Below are 17,144 nucleotides of genomic sequence, written 5' to 3'. Positions count from 1 at the left end.
AACAAGATAGCATTAGGGCCAAGCAAGATGTGATGCTAAATGTGTCTTTCAAGTGCCTCAGTTATTAAAATAAAATAGCAAGTGTGTGTCTCCTTAGCACTTCAAAGTATGGTGAAACGTACCCCTTTGAGCATCTATCAGCCTAAACATACTACTTAGAATAGGAACGCAACATATATATTTTTAAAAAATAAATAAATCAGGGGACCTTCTTTCGTAGATATGTGACTTGTAATTGATTTGTCCCTTTAAGAGTGTTTGTGGGAGGGGGTGATGGGAAAGTTTTGTTTTTGTTATGTTTTATTCTGCATTTGATGCCGCGAACGGCCCTAAAATCTTTGAATGAAAGTCAGTATACAAATTTAATAAATAATAATAATAATAAAAGAATAATAATTTGTTGATTTAAATATTTTATATCAGCATGGGAGCAATGGAATCTAAGAATCACCTGTAGAAAATTAAATGGAAACTTGAAGAAGAGATTTTATGGAGAAAATCTAGGTAGCATTTGAGTAGAAAATGTTCTCATAAAAAACAAGGGATGGAAAGGATATTTTTAACTAACGTGATTATCTGCTCTGTAAAACAGAATTTTGAACTCTTATGTGCTGCAGTGTACCTTGGGATAGGAGGGAACATCCCTTCGGGGCACCAGCCTCTTGCTCTCATCCAGGAAGCTGTATTTACAGGGGCAGTTGGTCCTGTGTAAAAAAACAAAATCCAGCCCTCTTTACCTTTTGTATATATTTTTCCAAGCAAATATGAATAAACTAGTTCCTTTGACGTGAGATTGATTTTCAGTACCAACCGACCAAACGATTTTCACCTTTGGATCCACCAAGCAAAATCAGAAATGCTGCAGCCGTGCAAAATACTATTATACTGAATTTGAAACCATGGAACACAATCTAGAGAAAGCTGGCCATTTCCACACATTACACTGAAACTCTAAATCAACCACGTCTTCTCCTGTAATGTCGTATTTGAAGGGAATTTGCACATCCATTCATAAGGGATCAAAGCTCTTGGGAGATGTTTCTACCAGGTATTTTCAGACATGAAAATGTCCTTTAAGCGTCACAGGAAAAACATGGTCCACCCACGCTGAGCATGCAGGAACCCATTTTTTAATGTGAAAGAAAGCAAAACCCTAAAATACCACAAAAATCAAGAGATGTATACAGTGGCGGACCTTCAAGCTCTGGCGGGGGGGGGCAGGGGTGGAGTGCAGGCGTGGGTGTGGCATGCATCCTGGCAGCGTGGCACGCTGCACACTGCACGCAGGAGCGTGGCGCATGTCCTGGGGGCATGGTGTGCTGCCCACAGGGGGCGTGACACGCATCCTGGGGGCGCGGCATGTCGCCTGCGGAGGGCACCCAGCACGGGGGGGGGGGGCAGCCATGATGGCACCCCATCAGGATCGTGCCACCGTGGGCGCTTCCCCCCCCCCATTCGTCCGCCAGTGGATGTATACTTACATTATAGCGCATGCTGCACAAACCTATGCACTTCTACTCAAAAATAAGTTTGACTGAGTTCAGTAGGACTTATTCCCTAATATAGCAATGAGGAGTCTCAGGTCAAGGGGCCAAATGTGACAGTACAGTCATACCTCGGGTTAAAGACGCTTCAGGTTACATCTTTTCAGGTTGCATCCCACGCCAACATGGAAGTAACTGAACGGGTTACTTCCGGGTTTCGCCACTCGCGCATGCACAGACGCTCAAAATGACATCACACGAATGCACAGAAGCGGTGATTCGCGGCCCATGAATGCGCAGACACGGGTTTCATTCCTCTCAGGTTGCGAACGGAGCTCCGGAACGGATCCCGTTCGCAACCAGAGGTACCACTGTACAGGTCTCTAGCCCTTTGAACTTTTCCCAGGCCACACCTCTTCCCCTTAGGCCACACCCCTCACCAGCCCTGCTCCAGGTCCTCATGGTGCTTTTGCCTGGCAGGAATGTACAGTATCTCTGAACTTTGATAATGCCTCTTGCAAGTCCAGATAGAGGACACAGAGATGTGTTGTGTGTGCAGAAACCTCTTTAACTTTTAAGTGGCTGGAATTTAGCCTACTGGAATGAAAAGTAAGAGTACTATCATTTGTTCTCTGGGTTTCCTGACTTTTTGCTGAATTGTGAGACTGGAATTCTATAAGGCACAGCTTTCCAAATCACCACATCTCAAACCTGAGGGAGAGGGAGATATACAGCTCAAATTTCTGCTTGTCATGTTCCCCTTGAAGTCATACTAGGCCTGTTGGTCAGATTAGAACCTAGTGGGCAGTTGGCAACTTTGTCATCTTCTGTTGGTTAGGGCTAGGCATGGAGACAATTGTCAATTTCAGTTTCTCAAAGTTTCTCATTTTTCCACATCAGTTTCTTTTTTAAGACCTCATGAGAATCTCAGGATTTCAGTGTGAATTTCTTCTAATATATATGTTTTTGTACACAATTTTGCATTAATATGCTCATGTATGCAAAGCACTTTCCCCCAATGTAATGCATTTTGTATGCTATTTACACTAATATATGCCCTTTAAAGTAATCATAAAAAAACCTTTACCCTAGTATATGCATATATGCATTTTTGGCTGGAGAACTTCAATGCAAAATTTGGAGAAGTATAGAATCCAAAGGATGGCTGTGTTTTGGTTTGAATATTGTTTCCTTCCCCAATTAGAGCGCAGATGCATTAAAGAAAACAGAGATAGCATCGGAACAAGAGAATTCAAAATTGAAAAATGAATCCTCAGCCTTGTGTATCAGAAGTCTTTCAGTCCAACTCGAGGCGAGTATTTGCTTAGCAGCTCAAGGATCAAGACCCTTCTGCAGTAAGTCAACATTGGCTTATGCCGTCATTTCAAACAGCTGGAGCCACGTTGCCTAGGAAACTCAAAGCTACTTGTAATTTTAATCACTAAATTCTACAGAGGTCTTCCTTCAGGACAAATGCCACACACACAGAGGACATCCTTTTCCTTTCATGCAACGGAATAAATGAAAGGCCCCCAGCAATCTGGAGTATACTGACAAGGTTTGTTGCGATGTCTCAGGCCCAGCTGCTAATGCAAAAGCCATCTGCTTCGGCTGCAAATGGCAGTGGATGGGATACAGTACAAACTTTAGAAGCTATGATGTTTTAAGAATGTGCTCTTAACTGTGAAGGTGGGGAGGGGAGAGGAGAATATGGCCAGTGTTTTACACTGATCTTTGTGAAATAGGAAGAAAAGATGGAGTGTGAAAGTGGGTGTACGGTGAATGCCGTTTAGAGGGACATAGGCTAACACCTTTTCCTGAAAGCAAAATTATACCTGCTGTCAGACGCAGCACCATTTTTTCTTTTCTTAAGCGAAAGGCCCAGTGGATTATAGAAATACTCAGGAGTGGCCAATTTTGGGGAGGCGTTGTGTGCTATCCATTGTCAGACCAGATCCCCAAGATGCGCCCATTTGAACACCTCAGAACCAGACTTGAAATCTGGATTGCGAAAATGGAAACAGGTTTTATTGCTTCAATTGAGGAAGCGAACATGCTGTATGACAAATGTGTGCACTTTGGCTTATTCATCCTCTCAAAGCTTCAAAAAAGTTGGTGGAGTACAAGTTGAACCAGTAGACTCTGAGCTGAAATTACACTCCACTTGACAGGTAATAATTAGGGGTGAAGGAACATCAGCTGCAATCATGTGTATCTTTGCAGAGCAAGACTCTTCTTCTAGCTACTTAGAATAACCAGCTAGATTTAAGTTCTGGGTGAAATGCCAAACCTGTGGCTATTGATTCGGTGTTTTGAATGAAAGGGGAATGGATGGCCCTCAGTTTTAGGCTAGCAAAAGACTAATTTTCTGGATCAGTCTAGCAGCCCCCTTGCTTTTTCCTGTGGTGCAGCCTCTATTATATCCCACGTTCCCTTCTCAGTCACTTAGTGACCTCTTTTCTCCACGTATTGTCCAGTGTGGGGTCCAGATTCTGTGGGGTCCATGTACGAGATGCTCATACCTTCTGATGTTGCCCCTGCCCATCCACATCCCCTCTCCCGTTGAGTCCAACCTGCATGTAGACAGAGAAGGCAAGGCAAGGGGAGGCTGCTGCACTCTTTCATCCACCACTCGCCGCTCACTTTCTCAGAGAAGGCAGGTGAAAAGGCAGTGACAACAAGGAGGAGGAGGAGAGAGTGGCAGAGAGCTCCAGGGGTTGCTAGAGTGAAGGCCTCAACAGATGCTCAATGATCCTGACACTCTTCTTTTCTCATTACTAGGGGCAGCTCATCCCCTTTGTCACCTGAAACCTCTCCTACTGGCATTGTGTGCCTTCTGCTTACAGATTCCAGCAAGGTCTCATGAGACCCCAGCGAGAGCTTGTGGAGGCCTCTCAAAATATCTCGCTGGAACCCGGAAGCCCCCACTGCAGCTTCTCCTCGCTTCATTGGCAGCAGTGGTATGGGTAGGTGGGTGGGTGTTCCCACAGAGGGGCCCCTCAGACGTGGCTGCCTCAAGATGCCTCATGGATCTGCTTATTACATCTCTCTCGCTTCTCTCCCCTCCCCCCCCATCCTGCATCCTGTCAGTAATTTTCAGGAGGCACGCTGCTTGCACTTTGGGGCCTCTCAGAATTACAGGCTTTGTTATTTAATAAATACAAAATGTAAGTGACTCAACTGTGTAAGCCCTGGAAACATGGATGCAAATAAAAGAAGTTGTGGAGGAAGAAGGGTTAGGGGAACTTTGAGGTGGAATCATGAAGCAGCCAGGTTTTAGAATTCTAGGGAGTCGAGTTTAGCTTCTGCTAAAAGGAATTAGTAGACAATATTAACAATAGGTGCGTCTTCATTATTAGTTTCTTTCTTTCTGGGGAAAAAGCAACAAGGGAGAAAACAGGTGGTGAGAAAAAGTCAGTGTCCAAAAGGGGAAAACTGAAGACTTCTTCTCCAGATCAAACACACGCATGTCGTACCTCTTTAGTAGGGATGAGAGAGAAATATAATTTTATTTGCATTTGAATGAGACAGTAGCTAATTTGCACTTCTCAAACCAATATGTGAACCAAAACACAGTTGCCCTTCAAAATTCGCATTTCTCCAAATTTTATGACATAGTTCTCCAACCAAAATGTACAAACATGCATTTATTAGGGGAAAGTGCACATGAAAATGCACAAATTAGTGAAAGTAGCATACACAAATGCATTATATCTGTAAAAGCTGTTTGCAAAAATATTTATATTAGACGTGTTTATAAATAAATCTGCACCAAAATGCTGATGGATTTTTGTGAGGATTATTTTTTTTAAATGATAGAAAAAGGCATATTGCTGCAGAAATGTGGAGAACTCAAGATTGGAGAAGTAAGAAAGCGAAAGAAACTGAAATTGTCCATTCCAGCTCTATAGTGAGATATAAACATGTAACACTTTAGCAAAAGCTGCCTGCATCATTGATGACATGAAGAACTCCTTAAGCATCTTACGCACCCTCTGCATTGTGAGCATAGACCACGTCACAGCACTATAATTCCCAGGCTTTCCTAGGGGAAGATTGGACAGTTAAGTGGGCTGAAGTTTGCAAAGCTGCCATGCCTTTGCCCAGCAGTACCAGCCTTCTGAACTGCTTCTATCTTCTTTTCTTAAACAACTTTAATCATGTATTGGCTGCCGACATGCTTGCTCTGATGTGTCGGCAACAGCAAAGCCGAAATGTACCAGCTGCTGCAGCCTGCCATTACAAGCTATGATTGCTTCTGCTCCTGTTTTAATTGCAGCTCCAAACTTGGTAACGTATCAGATTAGCAGACTAGCTTCTTCTGCTGAAAAGGAAATGCCTCCTTTTGGGGTTAAAATATAGCATGCACATCCTTGCATAGTACATGACCATAACAAGAGGAGTTGCTGTGTGTATATTGTGATATTTCCTCAGATTACATTTCATATCTGAGCAGGTCTGTTTAAAATAAGAGAGCCTCTTTACCAAACAAATGTTTTTCTTGGCAGAATAAGTTTTTGTTCGCATAAAACTAAGGCCAGAATTCTTTATTACCGGATGGGTAAACATAGGGAAACCAAGATGTTAATCTCTCTATGAGAGTTATTTTTCCAGTCATCTGGCATGAGCTCGTTTAACCATTAAGTCGCCATGTCTGTTTAAATAAAACAAGTATCATTCATATATATGTATTGTTGCACACCACCATCAATCTCTGAGTTGTGCGAGATTCCAGGGGTTCCTGGTGCTTATCCAGGTCCTGTGGTTCCTTTTAACACTCCAAGAAGGTCTTGCTTCTCCAATAGCCACAGCCTTGGATTCCAGCACAAATCAGCCATGCCTCTCTTTCTCTGACTTCCCAGCCTGCAGCTTTTTCATCCAGCTTCTAGCTCACATCACTCAACTCTCCACTCTGGCTGTTTGTCTTTCTAACAAACAGACAGTTGAGAGAGGGAGGCCACCCATTTGTCCAGCAACACAGAGACACTACCTTTGTTCCCTTAATGACTCATACTTAGCAGGCCATTACCAGGCTGGCCTGGCTATTCCAGCAATGAAATCCATGCTGGATCTAGGACTTAGAACAGCGGTCAGCAACCTTTTTCAGTCGTGGGCCGGTCCACCATCCCTCAGACCATGTGGTGGGCTGGACTGTATTTTGAAGAAAAAAATGAACGAATTCCTGTGCCCCACAAATAACCAGAGATGCATTTTAAATAAAAGCACACATTCTACTCATGTAAAAACACCAGGCAGGCCCCACCAATAACACAGAGATGCATTTAAAATAAAAGGACACATTCTACTCATGTAAAAACACGCTGATTCCCGGACCGTCCACGGGCCGGATTGAGAAGGTGATTGGGCCGCATCCAGCCCACGGGTCTTAGGTTGCCTACCCCTGAATTAGAAGGATCTTGCATACAGCTTCCCCCCCCCCCAACAACTCATAATGCTACATGCTGTTGGATTATACAGCTTTTTAAAAACAACAACAACAACCCCAGACTATCAAGCATTACAAATTTGTTTATTAGGCTGCAATTCTATTCATACTTACCTGGGAGAGTAAACCTCACTGAACTCAATGTGATTTACTTCCAAGTAAGCTTTCTTAGGATTATTGGAAGAGTCTTGATACAGGAATCTCTCTGAGGAGGCTGTTTTCCTCAAAGACGAAAGAAAAAGAAAAGAAAAGCAGAACTTACCTGGTGCTTCTCGCTGCCATTTCATCCCTCATCTTTTTAATATCACTCTTACACTTTTCAATCTCCGCTACTTTCAGTCCTTCCACTGTCAACAAAGTGAAACAACAGGGGGGTTACCATGGAGAAACCCGAAGGATCTCATTTCAGTAACTGTGCAGATTTTTCAAAAGGCACTGAGCGGTGGTGTTTGCCAGTGACTCAATGGTCCTTCTGTCCGAAACCTGTTCCTTTGCAGGCATGTACGGCAAACATCATAAATCATTTAAACTGACAAGATTTTAGGAGGTCCCCCCAAAAAACTCACAGTCATGGTACCTATTGTGAGCAGTACACAGCAATATTTAGCTGTCTTGCTGTTTTTCAGAGTCTCTCTCAGAACATGAATAGATGGAAGCGCCTGACAAAGCTATTGCAATGATATGTTAACAATAAGAAGAGCTGTAATTGTATTGTGACAAATGTGCTTTGCTGGGCTTAAAGCACCCTATTAAATGAACAGGTGACATGAAAGAGGAAGCTGTGAGATTCATAACCTAATCTGGGAACTGGGAAGTAATTTCAGTTCTTGATAATTACTTGAAAATATGATGCTGTTCTTTAAATATCAAGCAGGGTTTGAAAACAGCACAGGAAATCCTGTTCCTGTATATCTATGGCATAGGGCAAAAAGTTTGCCTTGTTATGTGTCCAGGTGGCAAAATGCATTTCATGTAGCCTTGAAAGCTTAATACAATCTGAATAGATAAGTGGTTTTTTCTGCTATCTGGTTGCTGAAGGACTTTTAAAAAATGGCACTGCATTAAGTGTACACCATACTCAGTAGGATAATTTCACAGCCTGCTTGCTTGCTGTGCTCAAGCTGGTACCTAGGAAGCTCAAGGAAACTTACAAGTGTTTAATTGGGATTCATTTGGTCATAATAAAATGGCCAATATCCTCCTACTCCCATGTGTTGTGGAACACAAGATGTCGGTTTTATATATGATTCTAGGTAGGTGTTATGCAGTATTTTATACTACTGGTTTTCGTACTGTACCCATCTACCTTATGTGTGAATGGCCTATGGCCCAAGCATTAATAAACTACTACTACTACTACTACTACTACTACTACTACTACTAATAAGGCAAATATCCTCCTGAGCTCTTCCCATGTGTTGTGTAATGCAAGTCAAGTGGAACTGCTCCAGGGGTGACATTAAGCTTTCATATTTGTCTGAAAAGAAGAAGCTTCCATAATACATGCAAATGTGATTGCTGCATTTGAATAGGTGAATGAAGAAAGGAAATGAGAAATGGTAGTGTGTAAAAAGGAAAACATGTCTTAATGAGTCAGGCTTGATTGAAATCAAACTTGATTGCTATCAAGCCAAGTTTGCCATCAGTATGTCAGTTCATTTTTCATAAATCCACTGCTTTCACAAATTATTATTACCTCTTTAATGAAGTGAAACTTATTTCACTCACCCCCACTTTTAAAGAGGAATACTAAAGAAGAGCAAGTTGTGAAAGACCGTGGAAGACATCAGCCCTGTTTGCCCTTATCTCTAGGTCAAACCATGGCTTTGCTCAGTGCAGGGAGGTAGCAGAACCACCACCAAAGTACCCACAATCTCATTCTGGGGAGCTAAGCCATCATACCTTTCCACATGTAAATAACAGTAGCAGAGGACTGTATGTATGCAAAATTGTCTGCTGGATGTCCTTGCACTGGATTCTCCTATGCAAACTATATGGAAATGAACAGAGGTTATATATGAACCTATTCTTGGTACATTGGGTGGTATTCAACCAGAGTTTACACAGAGCAGATCCATTAAATTAATGGCAACAACTAAATTAGGTTCATTCATTTCAGTGGGATTACTCTCAGTAAAACTTAGCTGAATGCCACCCAGTGGTCTCCACAAACAAAATGTTTTCAAAGGATTTCCCTTTTCATAGTGCTAAACTAATCTCTTCAATTACCTGCCTGCCTACCCTCAGGCATATATATATATATATATATACTGTGTGTGTACTAGACATTTGAGGAGAGGTTTGATTTTTTAAAGAAAGCTAGTTCATGGAACAGCAGATATTAATCTGATGCTGAGATGTTCTGATACCTCAGGGGGCTAAGATGTCTGGTGCAACTCCTAATAGAGACATAAACTTAGTGGGCGAAGACTCGGAAGACTGTGTGACTTGTTAATGTAAACTGCAATCCTATACATGGGTGGATCTAGACACTGGTTAAAAACGCTATAAATATGTCAGAAATCGTTATAAATCGTTACAAAAAAAAAGCCTACGTAAAAATCCATATAAACTCCTTTTTGCTCTCTGGCGCCATCTGGTGCTCTATGTTTATAACGCATTCAAAGTATTAATGTGACGAATGTATCTGAGTCCATGTCTACGCAGAGGTAAGTCCCACTGAGTGTAATAGGGCTTATTCCTGAGTAAACGCAGCAGTATCATCCTGGCTGTACATTCAGGTGGGCAGTGGCAGTGGTTGTGCTGTTTTAGGGTTGTTGTCTCCACCCTTGTCCATCTGCCAGGCTATGAACTATGCCACATTTAGCAACCAGGAGATTGTTGAGGAAGCTTTCTCCCTTTCCCCAATCTCCCTCTCTCTGTTCTGTCTACTTATCTCATTGTGTACATATAATCATCTAGTCCCCCTACTTCCCACAATGACATTGGCAAGCAAGATGTATAAGGTTGCAAACCTGTCTCTGCTGTTTGCCTCTCTCTCTTCTCCTCCTGCATATTCAAGGTAATAGACTACCTAATACTTACCTGGAGTAAATTAAAAAATTGTCCAGTAGCACCTTAGAGACCAACTAAGTTTGTTCTGGGTACAGTGGTACCTTAGGTTACAAACGCTTTGGGTTACAAATGCTTCAGGTTACAGACTCCACTAACTCGGATGTAGTACCTCAGGTTAAGAACTTTACCTCAGGATGAGAACAGAAATCACGCAGCGGTGGCGCGGTGGCAGCGGGAGGCCCGTGGTACCTCAGGTTAAGAACAATTTCAGGTTAAGAATGGACCTCCAGAATGAATTAAGTTCTTAACCAGAGGTACCACTGTATAAGCTTTCGTGTGCATGCCAATGGTTACCACCAGTTCACTGAGAACTTCAAAGGAAATAGTATATAGGTGTTTCAGCAGCACTTGTGGGGTGGGGTTGGGGGGAAGGCTTCAAAAAGTAGCCAGCCTATGCAAAGCAGGTAGGAGTCAAGAGAATTATATCTTTGCCAAAAGCCATCAATCTTGATCTACTGCATTTTTTTTTTTTTTGCCCTGAGAAGTGCTTCTTGAGAAACTGGTTTCATTCCAAAAATAAAATGTCATTACAGATTGAATCTACATTATTACCCCCAGTGTGCCCAGTTGACAACAGGTGAAAACAGGTGTAAGAAGTCCCAGCAATAGGGGTGTTTGTGTGTATTCACACTTGACCAATGGCATTATGGCTGAGTGTATACCAAGATGGCAACCACCAGCATCTTATGCATTCATCTGGAGGAAAGTGCAGGGAGGAAACGATGAGGGTAACCTAACCAAGGGAAGGGTTTTCAAACACGTATCAAGTAGCTGCACCCACCATTGTGGATGGCAGGTTCTAGAATAAATCTAGATCAAAAGCAGCCTGTACAATAATAACACCTGCTCAACAATGTTGTAATCACCACTTCCTTCTGAATAGCCTAATGAAAGGGAGGATTTTCAAATGGGCATCAAGTAAACCTTCTGGGTGGCAGGATGTAGAGAATCAATCTGGACTGAAAGCAGTATGTTGAGGAGAAGCATGAGAAGAAGAAGAAGAAGAGTTTGGATTTGATATCCCGCCTTTCACTCCCCTTCAGGAGTCTCAAAGCGGCTAACATTCTCCTTTCCCTTCCTCCCCCACAACAAACACTCTGTGAGGTGAGTGGGGCTGAGAGACTTCACAGAAGTGTGACTGGCCCAAGGTCACCCAGCAGCTGAGCAATTCTGGACTGAGCAAAATGCATTTTTGTGCTGCAAATGGGCAGTCTTAGGAGCACAGCTCCCATTCCCCTTTTTATATCTGGGAGACCAGCAGCATGAGAATGAAGCCTGAGAGCATCACCCCCCCAAAAAAAAAATAAGTAGGAAGAAGAAAGTAGAGGAGGCATAATTCAAGGAGGATGTATGGGTGTCGTAGGTTGCTACATTTGTCAAGCATGCACAGGAGCCTAAACCTGGTCTGGGGACTTGAGTCTTTCCAGTTTAATGGATTGGATTGATTTACAAACTGGGTGCAATTACAGGAGGTGGCTCTCTATATAATTCTTTCCAGGTATTCCTTGTAACAGAATGAAGCAAAATGTAAATTGAGACTTTTACTTTAACGAGTAATTCTATATTTTGTAGCTTCACCCCCTCACTATTCAGTATACCGTAGTTTTGTACCTTACAAAAGATAAAAGGCAGGAGGAATGGTCCTAATGAGATATATCTGTACCTCTGGGGCTCAGCACCATCTCAAACTGACACAAAATTAATTCCAGGTTTCAGTTGCTTATGTTTGGTTTTTTTTAAATACTCACATTCAACTCTTTTTTCCAGCATTGCCAAGTGATTATCTACGTCGGTTTTCAATTCATCAATTTTAAATACCCTGGAGGGAGAAAAAAATTAAACAGGAATGCATGCACATCTTTGATAGCTGTACAAATAAGTGATTTTATAACAAACCTGAATTCTGTTGATGGGGAAAATATTAATATAAAACTCAGACTTTGAATCCATTTAAATATACATTATTATTATTATTTTAAACCCAGTAAGTGCAGATACCCCATAAGTTGTTGCTTTGGTCTAGTGATCAGCTATAGGCGAAATTATTCCAATATACAAATAGCAGAATTCCCACTGTGCTAACAAGCTAGTGCCATAAAGGGGAATCTTGATCTATGTGTAGTTGCTTACTTTAATGGGATGTAAAGCTTCCCTTCATGAAATAAATAAATGGAGTAGCTGACCTCCATTTTAGAAGCTCTGTTTTTCCTGGGTTTCACACACAGGGTGTGTGGGCTGGTGTGTCTATCTTTACATTTCTAAAGAGTCTGTATGTGTAAATTAATGTTTCCTTTCTTAATATAATAACCTGATCTTTATTCCAGCAGCATTAATTATATTTTCTCTGTGGCTTCATTTATGTTACTTTACAGTATTTTATTTTGCAATCATGTAAGTGGTTTATTAAGGAGCTAAGGAGTTGAACACTCTTATTTAGTTAGAACAATGCTAGGGATTTTGCATCCCTCTTACAAAATGCAGCATACGTAGATGAATTCTATTTCCTTTCAGTTACAAGATGGGGGGGGGGAGTCCAGTGAATTCATTGCATGTTTAGTCACTGGAAAATCCCATTGGGTTCTGGATTGCAGCCTTCAATTAATTCATCTTTCTCTGCTTGACTAGCCTGTATAAACTTTTAAATGACTCAGGCATACCCTATTCACTATGCAGAACAATGAGGGAAAAGCTGGCGCATTTATCTCAAAGCAAACTGTTTGGGGACTGCAGTGTTGAAATGAATGCAAGGAGAAATATAATTACACTAAAACTATTGCATAAAAATATTACCTGGAGAATTGCTCGATCACCTGCGCCAGCAAATTCTGGAACAGTTCCTCTTTTTCTATTAAAAATATAAAGTAATGGGAGACGAATGAATGTAAGATGGAGGATAGCAGACCTATTTCAGCTTCCACACAGACAGAATTTTTTAAAAAATGGCATATTTAGCAAAGAAAATAAGCTTGGCTATCCTCGTCCAATCAATACTTGCAAAAAGTTGCCATTGTCAGTCTAGTATCCCAGGTAAGTAGGTATAGGATTGCAGCCTAAATTGTGCTCTGAATTGTGAAGATGGATAGCCTTTATAAATGACATTCTCAACAATGTAACCAAACCAATGTAGACTCATAATAGTCACCTTAGGGGGGGGGGAACCCCTTACTCCATATATGAATATTGAAGGTATTCTTGGGGAGTGGGAACTACATTTGCCTTTCTTTTTTACCCCTAAAAGAAACAACTACATTAAAGCACAATCAGCAAACCTTTGTTATGCCAATCTTCCAGTTAATCTGAATTCAGCATATATTCCCCCAAACCTCTCTATGCGGCAGCAGTCAAGCTTATCCAAACCTCTGATTAACCAAATATAAATGGCTTATAGGTAAAAGAGGAGGTGCTCTATCAGCATGCGATGAGAGCATTTCAGAAAGTAACAGCAATTTCCAATATGCAGTGGGGGGCATCAATTTTGCTTTTCCATTCAAAAACACCCTCGTAATGTGCTTTTAAGCACTGCAGTTTGATAGCGAATACATGGCCTTATTCATTAATACGTAGTTACACATGCTTAGATTTTTAAAAAGGGTGAAAGGAGGAAGGAAAGAGAAGAAAAATGGAAAAAGTTCCTCAAATTATTCTCTCTCTCTCCCTCCCTCCCTCTCAGTAATGCATATGTAAGCACCTGTAGGAATAAAGGTATTTAGTACTAGGCAGAGTGGGAACAAAATCTGCTACACCTACCAGTTATTTGTCGAGATAAGAAAACTAGTTTAGCAGAAAAAAGAAATGCACACAGGGTTCTGTGAATACTATATTGGATTGGGACATGGGTTCAAATTATAGTACTATGTATATGATGGTTGAATCTGGTAAAGTCATTTTTCTCCTGCCCTCATTGAGTTGTTCTATAAAATGAAAACAACAATAGTCTATTTCAAATTATTGCTGTGAGGCTGAATTAGATGAATGTAAAGTATGGCCATGTTATGTCTGTGCTTCATTCATTTCATGGACGTACAATGCCACCAAATTTTCCAAAGAACCTCAAAGCAGCTAACAAATCAAAATTTACAACGATATTAAAACCTGACAAATTCCTGGGCGGCCTCCAAACTGTTACTGTATTGCAGGAGGGGATCAGTCGCACGTTGGCAAATTTAGATCTGTGCAATTAGAGAAGATTAAAGTGGTCTGGGACTCTTTTTAAAAACTACTTTTTAGAAAATGACTTTTGAAGTAAGGAAAGTGATGCGAAAATACACTAGAAAGTGTGGAATAACAATTAATTTATGGGAAGTTGTATAACCTTCGTGCACACAAATCAGCATGGATGCTCAGTAAACAGTAGATACAGTGTGTCCCTTGTACAAGCTTTGTTCAAACAAATTGGAAGGCAAGTTCAATAAACAGGACCTGGTTACGAACTTTAAACCACTTCATGAATTGCTTATAGGTAAAAGAGAAGGTACTATATCACCATGCTATGAGGGCATTTTAGAAAGTAACTGCAGGGTACCCAAACAATCATCTGGTTTGTATTCGACCAAGTCCTATGCAGAGTGGACCCACTGTTTATTAATTTCAATAGGTCTCCTCTGAGAAAGATTAGTGCTGAATATTACCCGCTACCTGTACTCAAAGGTCTTCAGCAGAGCTCTCCTCTGAGTACCTCCACTGTCTGAATTAGTGGTGTGCCAAAACATGTCATCTGATTTCTCAAAAATGCCTTCCCCTACAAAAGAGGCTTCCATTTCTCTGTTTCCATTCTCAGGAAACTTTAGAGTTCCTTTATAATTTTGGTCAGAGCAGGGTTAGACTTACTTTATCATTGTGAAGTGGTTGAGAATAGGGCTTTCTATTAAACATTTTCCCAGTGTTCTGTGGCTTCCCCAACTTCTTGTACTCCCTGATCTGAAAAAAGCCCCATGGAGAAGGTACTGGGCGATGTTTCCCCCACCACATGCATTGGAGCATGGGAGGCTGGCGAAGCTGGCCACTGAGTACCTGAGATTCGTACACTCATAGATTTTGCCTTTAAGGGATACTCTTCCTTTAAATATATCTTTCAACCCTTAAAGGTAAAAAGACTTCACTTGAAAAACAGTGAGCAGTCAGATGCACAGTGAGTCACCTCCCCACCTTCCCATGCTTATAGGAAAGCCAGGCTGAGGCTGTCATGGGGGTTTCAGGAAATACCCAGGTACTCAGACCCATGGAGAGATGATTTATAGAATGAAAGAAGGGGTCCTCACAAACAGCCCTTGGCAACATTGAAAGTATGGCAAGCACAAAACCATACCTCCCACCCAGGATGATTTCACCAGAATCTTCTTTATGACACGTTCTTAATGAAGTTTTGAATTTTTTTTGGAGTATGTTAATTAACAAAAAGTGGGAGGGATTTCTAACGCAGCGCCAGTTTGAAGTACAACAGATGGCTAACAGGAAATAAACCTCCTTGATTGTGGCACCCTGCCCATGGAGTGCTCTCTGCAAAGAAACTTGTCTGACACTTACTTTGAAGCCATTTTCCTGCCAAGTTAAAGCCACACTTCATTTTTTCACAGACTTTTTGATTTGGTTTATGATACGGAACGGGGGGGGCAATGTCTTCTTCACTACAATATATTTGCTCAATTTCTCTAGGACTCCATCACCCCTCCCCTGTCCTCCATAATCTCTCAAGTAATACTGTCAAAATCCTGTTACAATGTATCCACTCTGTTTCTGCTTTTGCTCTCTAGTACAGAGTGGCTTAGAAATCACTGAAATCTTCAAAAATTGATATAAAATCAGCCGTGGTTCTGATCTGCTCGTTCTCGGTGCCATTCAACTCAGTTCCCCTTGGACTCCATGATGCTGTCCCTACTTCCATAATCCCCAAAGCGGCAGGTCACGTACGCAGGAACTTCTTAATCCTGTCAGATAGTTTTGCAAATCCTTCCTTCGGGCAATACTAGGTGACAGACGATGTATATTCCTGGCCCATTGTCTTGCCACCACCGGTACTCAATAAATGTGTATCTATGTATATTTCCCGCTCCGCATATCCCCCCTCCCTCATCCGAAAATGCTAATTAATGTAATCCCACCTTTTCATAATGTATTCATGACGTGTAAAGTATATTCATGATGTAACTTGTGAAACCCAACCTTCCCATAATGTATTCGTGACGTTTCATGCACTGTATTCTGGGACATGGAGGGAAATCTCAAAAGTTCATGCCACCCCTTTCTCGCTGTTCAATCTCGCCTTGAACCTGTTGCGCAATAAACTTGGATCTTCTGCAGTTTGCTCCTGCGTCCGGCTGAGCTCATTTTCTTCCGCAGGGACCCACGGACTTAGTCCGATGAGCTGGGTGGCAGAGTAACCCCGCACCCAGATTTTAGCCGTAACAGTTTATTTTATCTCAGCTGATGCTTCCCATTCACAAACTGTGCTGCTTCTGTTTGGTCATTTATAGGATATTGTTCATTTTAGCAGCTTTTGTTTTTGTTTTTAATTTTCTAGTGCATGCTACCTTTGTAATTCATTTTGAAGTTAGTTTGTTTTGAAGTGTAGGGCAAAAGCAACAACCCTAAAATAAATAAACAAAATAATAAATTAAAGCACTCTGTACCAAGGCAGCGCAATTCTATGCATGTTTGCTGATAAATAAATTCCATTGTGTTCAAAGGTGTTTACTTGACTGCATTCAGGTTTACAGCTCATTTGGGATTTCAGTCCCAATCACTCTTGCTACACAGTAAGTTCCACTGGTGGAAAAAGAATGGGGGCTTGCTTCTGAATAAATCTGCTTAGGGCGGCACCGTTAGAAAACCAGATAGTGCATAGGCCATTGGTTTCACTGAAAAACATCTTTCAAAATGAAAATAAATAGGATCAGAATGGAGGTATCAGCTAGGAACATGGCAGCTCTTCAGATGCTGAACAGGACTTCAGATGTTTATATAATACTAATGCAGAAATGGATGAGGAGAGGGAAAGATAATTAGACCTACAGATGCTGCACTCCATCCTCCAAACTCAGAAAGAAGAGACACAGAAGGAAACTTATAATGCCAACACATCAAACGTACGGCAACCAAGCAACAGCACTTTAGAGAATGATCTGGAGATTATTACAGATGAT

General features: G+C 41.5%; 1 protein-coding gene across 7 annotated transcripts in view; it reads right to left on the bottom strand.

The window, feature by feature from the left end:
- The window catches only part of PDE9A (phosphodiesterase 9A), a 66,543-nt gene that overhangs the window by 14,285 nt on the left and 35,114 nt on the right, over nucleotides 1-17,144 (bottom strand). For all 7 annotated transcript variants that reach the window (XM_082219860.1, XM_082219861.1, XM_082219862.1 and 4 more), the window contains 4 exons: nucleotides 12,796-12,850; nucleotides 11,754-11,824; nucleotides 7,193-7,277; nucleotides 623-704 (listed from right to left, as the gene is read on the bottom strand). In XM_082219860.1, coding sequence (XP_082075986.1) covers nucleotides 623-704; nucleotides 7,193-7,277; nucleotides 11,754-11,824; nucleotides 12,796-12,850 — 293 coding nt within the window. The remainder of the gene's footprint in view (nucleotides 1-622; nucleotides 705-7,192; nucleotides 7,278-11,753; nucleotides 11,825-12,795; nucleotides 12,851-17,144) is intronic.

This window comes from Podarcis vaucheri (genome assembly GCF_965113315.1).
Source record: "Podarcis vaucheri genome assembly, chromosome: 4".
NCBI lineage: Eukaryota > Metazoa > Chordata > Lepidosauria > Squamata > Lacertidae > Podarcis > Podarcis vaucheri.
The sequence above is the reverse complement of the archived record's forward strand: the minus strand, read 5'-3'. Positions and strand labels throughout refer to the sequence as shown.